Source organism: Sinocyclocheilus rhinocerous, unplaced genomic scaffold (genome assembly GCF_001515625.1).
Source record: "Sinocyclocheilus rhinocerous isolate Xijiao unplaced genomic scaffold, SAMN03320098_v1.1 scaffold4525, whole genome shotgun sequence".
Lineage (NCBI taxonomy): Eukaryota > Metazoa > Chordata > Actinopteri > Cypriniformes > Cyprinidae > Sinocyclocheilus > Sinocyclocheilus rhinocerous.
Window position 1 is genome coordinate 954 of NW_015652262.1, and position 10,413 is coordinate 11,366.

At 33.9% G+C, this 10,413-nt stretch overlaps 1 protein-coding gene across 1 annotated transcript in view; it reads left to right on the top strand.

Annotated features, from left to right (window-relative positions):
- Positions 1–10,413, top strand: part of LOC107714152 (UPF0668 protein C10orf76 homolog) — a 21,324-nt gene that overhangs the window by 893 nt on the left and 10,018 nt on the right. The window contains exons 3-20 of the mRNA XM_016519897.1: positions 891–947; positions 1,059–1,205; positions 2,445–2,552; positions 2,635–2,727; positions 3,294–3,368; positions 3,466–3,552; positions 3,712–3,768; positions 3,847–3,890; positions 3,970–4,030; positions 4,224–4,270; positions 5,306–5,381; positions 5,516–5,609; positions 8,699–8,800; positions 9,346–9,404; positions 9,491–9,556; positions 9,891–9,960; positions 10,042–10,102; positions 10,192–10,280. Of these exons, the coding sequence (XP_016375383.1) occupies positions 891–947; positions 1,059–1,205; positions 2,445–2,552; positions 2,635–2,727; positions 3,294–3,368; positions 3,466–3,552; positions 3,712–3,768; positions 3,847–3,890; positions 3,970–4,030; positions 4,224–4,270; positions 5,306–5,381; positions 5,516–5,609; positions 8,699–8,800; positions 9,346–9,404; positions 9,491–9,556; positions 9,891–9,960; positions 10,042–10,102; positions 10,192–10,280 (1,393 nt within the window). The remainder of the gene's footprint in view (positions 1–890; positions 948–1,058; positions 1,206–2,444; positions 2,553–2,634; positions 2,728–3,293; positions 3,369–3,465; positions 3,553–3,711; positions 3,769–3,846; positions 3,891–3,969; positions 4,031–4,223; positions 4,271–5,305; positions 5,382–5,515; positions 5,610–8,698; positions 8,801–9,345; positions 9,405–9,490; positions 9,557–9,890; positions 9,961–10,041; positions 10,103–10,191; positions 10,281–10,413) is intronic.

The window sequence follows — 10,413 nt, forward strand, 5'->3', positions numbered from 1 at the left end:
TCTCACGCTTGAGGTATTCGGCTAATCACAACGCACTGGATAGCTGGCCAGTCAGAGCACACCTCGCTTTTCAGACCGATGAGCTTTGTAAAAATCGACGCGTTTCAAAAAGGCGGGGCATAGAGGAGAAACAATAATGTACAGTATGTGGAAAATAATGTGTTTTTTTAACTTTAAACCGCATAAACACATTTCATTACACCAAATACACAAAATAATGTTCTTTTTAGCAACATCATATGACCCCTTTAAAAAAAAAATCCTGATATAAAGACTGAATTGCAAGATATAAACTTGTAACTCGAAAAAAGGAAAAAGTAATAATTGCGAGATTAAATATTTTAAATAACGCACTTATCCTTTTAATTGGCAGAAACCAAGAAAAAGAATCGTAGAATGTAAACTAGATATGAATGTTTTATTTCACAATTCTGACTTCTTTCTCTCGCAATTCTGAGCTGTAAACTCAGAGTTGCAAGATATAATATATTCAGAGGAGAAAAAAAATAAATCTAAATTTTGAGTTAATATTTCATCCCAGAATTGTGCAGAAAAAAAAGTGAAATAAAATGTCACTTTTTTTGTTTGTTTTTTAAACCATGGCGGAAATGGGGTTCCATATACAGATGCGTTTTGTCCGTGGAAATGCGTTATTCGCATATAGGTTTTTCATTGCACAGCGCACAAACGCAATTAATCGATGATTAATAAAAAAATGAATGGCTAATTATCGATTAATGTAATTTATTTTCATTGTTGATCATTCTTGATTGGTTGTTGCAGCCCAGACATTATTACAAGTTCTCTTATGGAAATGTTTTTAAATGTAATGTTGCTGCAGATATACTGTAGGTTGTAATCACTTTTTTTGTTTTTTTTTGCTCTTTCAGAAGGAAGACCCTACCAAGAACAATCCTCGCTTCTGGGATGAGCTGTTTCTGATGAAGGTTGCTGGCAGATACACATCCTGAAATACGTTTTGTACTGGAGTCATTTCTGTGGAGCTGTTTTATCAATAAGTGGGCAGTATTGTTGATCTTTCTCTGTGCTTTGAGCAGGTCAATCTGGAGTATCTGGAGGGGAAGTTGGAGTCTCTGGACGGGGATGAAGTCATGAAAATCAAAGACAACATCAACAGTTTGTTCCATCACTGTGTTCAAGCTCTGGCTGAAGAGCACCAGATCAAAGTAGTCAATGCGCTTCAGGTAAAATCATGCTTACTGCATTTATAAGGAACATCTTTATAATTCACATAATCAAATCATGCTACACATAATTGGTAATGTTTCACCGCAGAATATTTAGTATAAAGAAAATTAACCATTAGAACATTTTGTATTTATTTTATTTTTATGTCAGTTACAAATATTTTTGCCTTCAAATGCTCATTAATATAAAAAAAAATCTCATTCTTATCACTGCAATTTGAAAAAAATAACGATGCATTATGTGAATGTTTAAGTTATTTGTACATGATGGTAGAACTTCTTATACTTATTTTTTTAATCATTGTGTCTGTATAGGATTTAAAAAAAAAATTATTTAGAGTATTGAAAGTCTACGAATCTAATAAGGTTAACCATTGATAATAATGGGAATTACAACTCGAAGCCTAAAATCCATGCACTTAATTAATGAATGAATGAATTAATTTTTACTTAATGGTAATGATAATTACGGAGTAAAATGTACTTGGTTGTCATAAAATTACAAAATATAATAATAGTGTAAAAAATACACTACCATTCAAAAATGTGAGGCCAGTAAGATTTTTTTTTTTTTTTAAGAAATTACTACCTTTATTTAGCAAGGACACATTAAATGAATCAAGTTACAGTAAAGACATTTATAATGTTGCAGAAGATTTCTGTCTCAAATAAATGCTGAAAAACTGTTTTAACGTTTTGAACATTGATAATAATTAGAAATGTTTCTTGAGCAGAATATTAAAATGATTTCTGAAGATCATGTGACACTGAAGACTGGAGTAATGATGCTGAAAATTCAGCTGCACATCACAGAAATAAATTACATATATTCAGTTAGAAAGCACTTATTTAAAAAATTTTAATATTTCACAATAATACTGTTTTTACAGTGTATTTGATCAAATAAATGCAGCCTTGGTGAGCAGACGAGACGTCTTTCAAAAACCTTAAAAAATCTTACAGACCCCAAACTTTTGAACAGCAGTGGAAGTTTCATTTTCTTTACACAATATTATTTGTACAATTATTTTTTGGCTTAAACATGCTTAAAAACATTCAATTGGAAACACAAAACCGAAGTTGTGAAGTCAGCTTTTGTGTTTGCAGACACACCCTGCGTTCAGTTACTGGTTGGCATTCAGAAAATCTAACAGTTGCTTTTGACCCAAAGATCTGAATGAAAAGTACTACAAAGAAAAGAACAGCTCACCAGTCTCCTCCTGTCTGTTTCTGTAGACTCTCTGTGCGCTGTTTCGAGGAGTTCACCAGAAGAACAAATCCGCCACAGGCTTTGACATCATCAACATGCTGATGGGCTTCGACAAAGCTGAGCTCCGAATGAAGGTCAGTCGTTTGTCCCGCTTGCACAAGATCTGGACGTTTTGATTGAATGCAAATTTGAGTTCTAATGTAATTGTGCGCACAGGAGCTAATGGAGAGCCTGGACAGTCTGCTGTGCGGTGATGGATCGGAGAGTCTGAAGAGTTTGTGTCTAAAACTACTGCTGTGTCTGGTCACTGTAAGATCAACACATCCATTCTTCTGCACTCTTTTGGTTAAAATCTGGTCACTTTCATTTTCACTCCATAGTAAATCGTTCTACTTGCCCCGTAGTTTGTCAAATAAATCAAAAATCAGTCCATTTACAATGGAAGTCATATGGGGCAAGGAATGGCACCAAAAATAGACGTTAAAATATGAACGATTAAAAAAATTATAGCAACAAAACTTAAAGAAATAGTTCATCCAAAAATGAAAATGCGCTGACAGTTTACTCACCTTCAGGCCAACCAAGATGTAGATGAGTTTGTTTCTTCATCAGATTTGGAGAAATGTAGCATTGCATCAGTGTCTCAGCAATGGATTGGCGTGAAGGTGAGTAAACTGTCAGCGCATTTTCATTTTTGGGTGAACTATTCCTTTAAAAATGAGATGTTCACATGGCACTATTGTGATAATATCCTTTTTTGCTGCTTTGAAATCCTCTGGTATACTCGGCCCGTAGATGTCCATTGCTGTAAATGCTATTTTTGTTTATTTCTGATGTTTTCTGACGTGGTTATAATGTGTTTTTTTTTATTTCAGGTGACAGATAATATTAGTCAGAACACCATTCTGGAGTATGTGATGATCAACAGTATATTTGAGGCCATTCTACAGGTAAGACTGTGATTGGGTGTATTATGTGTGGCGTGAATTTTTCGATCTTGCCAGTGCATTATAATGTCGTCCATTTCATTTGCCTCTTTTTGTCCAGATTCTTTCTGACGTTTCCAGTCGAGCGCAGCATGGATATGATGCTGTGGTACTATTAGCTCTGCTGGTCAACTACAGGAAGTATGAGGTAAATGCACAGTAAAAACTTTATTAAGTCACTATTTCTAAATGCAAAATAAGCACATTGATGTTTGTGCTAATATAATATGTCATTCTAGCAGTTCTAGTCATGAAGCTTTGTTTGTAACACTTCTGTGAGATTCATTGTTTCCTCTGTTAATTGTAGTCTGTGAATCCTTACATTGTGAAACTGTCGATAGTGGACGACGAGCCGACCCTGGATGTGAGTGATTAGGGAGATTCTTGAAATTCAAGATATTATTGAGTCACATGGAGGTCTAATATAGTTGATCTTTCATAGGGCATGGGAATGGTCATCCACCACGCACTTACAGAGTACAATAGGTAACGTGCAATCTCTGTCGATTTGTTTTTAAGAAACATCTATGTGAAAGATTTAATGTGTCCCATCTGATTTCCACAGGCAGTATAAAGACAAAGAAGAAGAAAACCAGGGAGGCTTTTTTTCCACCCTTTCCAGCATGGTATGAAAGTTTTCCACTCTAAATGAAAATTCTGTCCTCATTTATTCATTTATTCATTTCCAAACCTGCTTGACTTTTTGTGTCTGTGGAGCACAAAAAGAGAAATTTCGCCGAATGTTCATGCTGCTCTTTTCCATACAATGAAAATGAGTTCGCAACTACAGATTTATAATAATAATGCTTCGGTCTGCAGGTGGGCAGTATGTTTATCGCTGATGCAGATGAGAAGCTGTCAGTACAGTAAGTAAAAACTAAAATATTTTATTTTAATCAGTGAACACAAAGCACCTAAATTGCATTTTTTTTAAAATAAATAATGCACCCACTGTACAAAAGTTTGGGGTCGTAAAGATTTTTAAAAATGTTTTTAAAAGAAGTCTCTTCTGTTCACAAAGGCTGCATTTATCTGATGAAAAATACGGTAAAAATTGTAATATTTTGAAATATTATTACAATTTCACAACTGTTTTCTATTTGAATATATTTTAAAATGTAATTTATTCCTGAATTTTCAGCAGCCATTAATCCAGTCTTTAATTTCACATGATGCTTTAGAAATTTAATGTTGTTAAGCATAAAATCAAAAGAAAAAATAAGAAATTATATGTAGAAATGATTTGTGTAGAGAAAATGATATTTACACTAATGTTCAAAAGTTTGGGGTCCGTAAGATTTGAAGGTTTTTGAAAGAAGTCTCTTCTGCTCACCAAGGCTGCATTTATTTGACAATACAGTAAAAACACTAATATTGTGAAATATTATTACAATTTAAAATAAGCGTTTTCTCTTGTAATATGTTGTAAAATGTAATTAATTCCTGTGTTCAAAGCTGCATTTCCAGCATCATTACTCCAGTCTTCAGTGTCACATGATCCTTCAGAAATCATTCTAATATGCTGATTTGCTGCTCAATTATTATAAATTATTATTGGTGCTCAATTTTTAATAATGGTACTTATAGATATCAATGTTGGAAACTGTGACACATTTTTTCAGGATTCTTTGATGAATAGAAAGTTCAAAAGAGCAGGATTTATTTGAAACAGAAATACTTTGTAACATTATAAAAGTAATTACTGTCACTTTTGGTCAATTTAAATAAAAGTTTCTTTCAAAAAAGTGAACCTTTGAACAGAAGTTGTATATTCATATTTAAAGGTCAGATCAGCCCCATAAGTCTCCAGTACATGATAGCAGTCGTCAAATATTGAAATCTCCATTCTTGAATTATTAAATCAAATGCTCCACATGTCTGATGACTTTACTGTCCTTTAGGACTAATGAAGCCATCCTGCTCGCTCTGTATGAGGCCGTGCATCTCAACAGAAACTTCATCACGGTTCTTGCACAGGTCAGCACTGCACAATTATTTTTCACTATTTTCTTTGAGCATTGACTTAATCTTACGCTTGCATGTTCCAATGCTTTTATCATAAGGCCTATGCTATGCTACATTGAGGCTTATGGTTTACTTGTGAATCACAGAGCCATCCGGAGATTGACATGGCAACGACCCCGGCTACACCCGTCCCAGCCTCTCCTACGACCCCGCTGGGCACCACACCGCCCTCTCTGGACAGTGAGCTGTGTTAAAATATCATTCACTCAGCCTCATGTCAAACCCACAGGACCTTCTTTCTTCTGCAGAACACAAAAGTAGAAATCTTGATGCACCGTATTTGAATCGAATACATTCAGTGGCTGTTTCTATAAAACAAACTACTAGGGCTGGATTTTGACACAAATTTCACGATTCGATTCGATTCTCATTCACAAGCTTGCGATTCGATTACCGATTCGATTCGATTCAATATTGATTATTTTGGATATGCTATATATCAGGTACAGTACATGCCAAATTTTCTCAAGGAAAAAAAAATCTCAACTAATGCTGTAAAATATACACGAGAGTCAGTTGGTACTACATTACTATCATATTGAAGGTTAAAACTGACTGATTTTTTAGGCTGTACAACTGCTTAAATTACACTTAAACATGAGACAGATACGTATTGCAAAGTTGTACTCTTTCTTTTAACTTACCTTCGTTGTTTAGTCATGTTTATTTTGTGCTGAAGCTGGTATTAATGTGGAGGAGACGATCAGTTCACTGAGGCGCTACAGCGATCTGTCACTCCACATTAAACAGCGCCAAAACTGCATTTATTGTTTGAATATTGCAATACAATGGACAGAATTTGAAATCTGAGACTTTTATATTAAAAGCACAATACTTATTGAGATTTATTGGACGGGAAGTGCCCTTCAACGTTCCGTCCATTAACTGAAAACAGCGAGACTAATCGATTCTTGGGATTTAAGCATCAATATCGTTCCGTAAAAATGAGAATCTATTAATATCGAGATATCGATATTTTTACCCAGCCCTACAAACTACTATTAAATGGTCAGCGCAGTAACCAGAAGTGAGGGTTGTTTGAATAATGAAACGCTTTGAGCTTTTTAAACAGCTGTTGTTCAGCAAATGACCCTCTGAATCGTACTTTCAGTCTGTTATAGTAGAGCCGACACCTCGCTTCCTTAAGCTTGACTCCACACTTACATTTGCCTCTAAAACACGTGTAACTTTTATGCTGCTTTTTGCGTTGCAACCTTTTGAAAACTTGATATCCATTAGCCGTATGAAATATTAAATCCACTCGGATCTGGCAGCCTGAAGCTCCCGTGGTGGATGTGGCGTGTTCTCCTGCTTGAATGTGCCAGCAGAGCTGAATCATCTGTAATCAGGATGACATGGATTACTTGGTCCAGAAACATTCACAATATACTTACCTTAGAGTTAATGCCTGTAAACAACAAGGACAGTAACAATAATGATAATTATAACGTTTTAATAATCATTCTAATATAATAATAACTGTAACTTAATAATAATCGTTCAATTACCTCATGAACAGTTAAATGCTCTCCCCTACTGTTCAATAAAAAGATGTGCAATACCACATTTGTTTACTTAATATAATTTTCTAATTATCATTCTAATTTAACAAAAACTAACGTTTTAATAATCGTTAAAATAAAAAACTATAATTTTCTAATTATCATTCTAATTTAACAAAAACTGTAACGTTTTAATAATCGTTAAAATAAAAAACTATAATTTTCTAATTATCATTCTAATTTAACAAAAACTAACGTTTTAATAATCGTTAAAATAAAAAACTATAATTTTCTAATTATCATTCTAATTTAACAATAACTTGTAACGTTTAAATATTCGTTAAAATTTAACAAAAAACTATAATGTTCTAACAATCGTCCTAATTTAACAAAAACTGTAACCATTTTAATAATCGTAAAAATTTAACAAAAAACTATAATGTTCTAACAATCGTCCTAATTTAACAAAAACTGTAACGTTTTAATAATCATTAAAATAATTTAACAATAACTTGTAACGTTTAAATATTCGTTAAAATTTAACAAAAAACTATAATGTTCTAACAATCGTCCTAATTTAACAAAAACTGTAACGTTTTAATAATCATTAAAATAAAAAAACAAACATTTTCTAATTCTAATTTAACAATAACTATAACGTTTTAATAATCGTTAAAATTTAACAAAAAACTATAATGTTCTAACAATCGTCCTAATTTAACAATAACTGTAACGTTTTAATAATCGTTAAAATTTAACAAAAACTATAATGTTCTAACAATCGTCCTAATTTAACAAAAACTGTAATGTTTTAATAATCGTTAAAATAAAAACCTAAAATTTTCTAATCATTCTAATTTAACAATAACTATAACGTTTTAATAATCGTTAAAATTTAACAAAAAACTATAATGTTCCAACAATCGTCCTAATTTAACAAAAATTGTAACGTTTTAATAATCGTTAAAATAAAAAAAAACTATAATTTTCTAATTATCATTCTAATTGAACAATAACTGTAACGTTTTAATAATTGTTAAAATTTAACAAAAACTAATGTTCTAACAATCGTCCTAATTTAACAAAAACTCTAACATTTTAATAATCATTGTAATTTAACAATAACTGTAACATTTTAATTGTTCTGATTTAACAGTAACTAACATTTTAATAATCATTAAAATGTAACAAAAACTATAATGTTCTAATATTCGTCCTAATTTAACAAAAACTCTAACATTTTAATAATCGTTCTAATTTAACAATAACTATAGTTTTTTAATATTCGTTCTAATTTAACAATAACTATAATGTTTTAATAATGTTCTAATTGTATAAGAATGGCAACATCCACACCACTGCTATAATGATAATGACGCAGAGGAACAATGTCATTGGAATCTCTTTCAGAAGGGATTTTTTATTCCCAGCTGATAAACAATAAAACATTGACAGCCAATCAGAATCCACCCGACTTTACAGATCATGAGCATTTACAGCGGCAGACGACGAAACAGAGTGGCAGCAAGCGTGGATGCTAAAATCATTATAGTTATCATTCTTACTATGAATGGAGCTTTACCTTGTGCTGTGTATCAATCCTAAACAGTATGCAAGATTATAGTACTTAAAAAAAACATATTACTCTCAAGTGTGGACTTTCTCAATACGAAGTATATACTTTTAGTGTGTAATATAGGTACGCAAAATTGGGGCGAATGATCATTCTCAGAAATGATTCACCATTCTTTCATTTTCTCCTTGCAGTGATGAATAATCCCGAGCTTCCTCTGGACCCAAACTTGCAGACGAGTAATCTTCTTATAACCTTCCTCAAATATTCCTCCATCGTAATGCAGGACACCAAAGGCAAGATATCACTGTTTGTCTAGTCTGTGCTGCCCAAAACCTAGTGAGCTTCCTTGCTGTCTACAGCCTAACGTCCAAACTCAAACAGAACCTAGATTTCAGTGGAGTTTGTTGTTAGCATGTCGCTAAGCTAACAACATGATATAAGCATAAAAGCATGAAGGACACACATTTTAGCTAAAATAGTCCATTTGTAATCAGATTAAACTAAACGGTACTTGGTGTTTGAGGTATTATAGTTATTATCGGCATTTTTCCCGCTTCGTCCACCATTTTGGATTTTTGCGTTTGTTGCAATGCATTATGGGATTGTGTTCTTTACAAAGGATACATGCACTCTTTAATTTTTGCAAAAGATGTTTAATAGAAGGCAGCATAACCTAATCTATATTTTGGAAAAGCTTTTGTGCCGAAGCGCTTCGTGCCTTAAAATGCTGCCTAAGTACGGAGCTCACTAGAATTTGGAACGGAGCCATTTATTTCTCTTAGTTTTCAGCCAGTCTTTTGTGCACATCTTACAATAGATTTCCTCTGTGTGTTTTCAGATGAACACCGACTCAACAGTGCCAGGCTGTGCCTCATCATTCTGACCTGCATAGCCGAGGTAATGCATTGTGGGTAATTAAACATTTTTTTCCTGTGAGTACGTTCACTCTTTGACCGTTTGTGCTCACGCTGTTTGTTTAACAGGACCAGTACGCCGACGCCTTTCTCCACGATGATAACATGAACTTCAGGGTCAACTTGCACAGAATGGTAAGAGTCTCTGCTCGGGTCTCAGTTGTCTGTAAATGGCAGAATCCAAATGAAGACGATGTTTCAGGCATACAAAGCAGCTGCCTGGCTGCATGATACAGCCGATCCATTACGAAATGGGACGTCCCAGACGTTACCTGCTGCTGCTGCTGCTGCGGTAAATCCAGTTATCTAGCCTCCGTCTCTCCACGTGAAAGCAGGATCATTTGTGTTCTTCTGACTGAAATCAACCTTAGCCAGTCTCTAAGGGATAGTTCATCCATGTCCATGCAATGAAAGTCCAGTGTAGCTTTTGAGTGAAGTCATTTTTCTTACTGACACTCCTGTATTTCAGCCCATGAGACATCGAAAGAAAGCCGCGGATAAGAGCATCCCCTCTCGGCCTTTAGTTTGTGCAGTTCTGGGTGAGTTTTGTGTTCAGAATGAGGGATTCATCGTGTGAATGGCTCTATCATTTTTTATGTGAGTTTTTTTTGTCTTTGCAGATCTGATGGTTGAGTTTATCATTACTCATATGATGAAGGAGTTTCCTATGGATCTCTACGTGTGAGTTTCCTTTTAATATGCTGTTTTAGATACTGCGATGCTTAGATAAATGTGGATATGGTGAGAATTAATTAAGTGATTTATTTTAGGCGCTGCGTTCAGATAATTCACAAACTGATCTGCTACCAGAAGAAGTGCAGAATTAGGATGCACTACACGTGGAGAGAGCTCTGGTCAGGTATGATGGTTACGGTGTGTGTCTGAGTAAAACACAGGCATGCACTCTGTGTCATTCTGTTTCGTTTTTTCTTTGCTTTAAGTTTTAGTCTTTTTTTTTTTTTGGTTTTCTTTTTTTTTTTCTTTAGCCACCC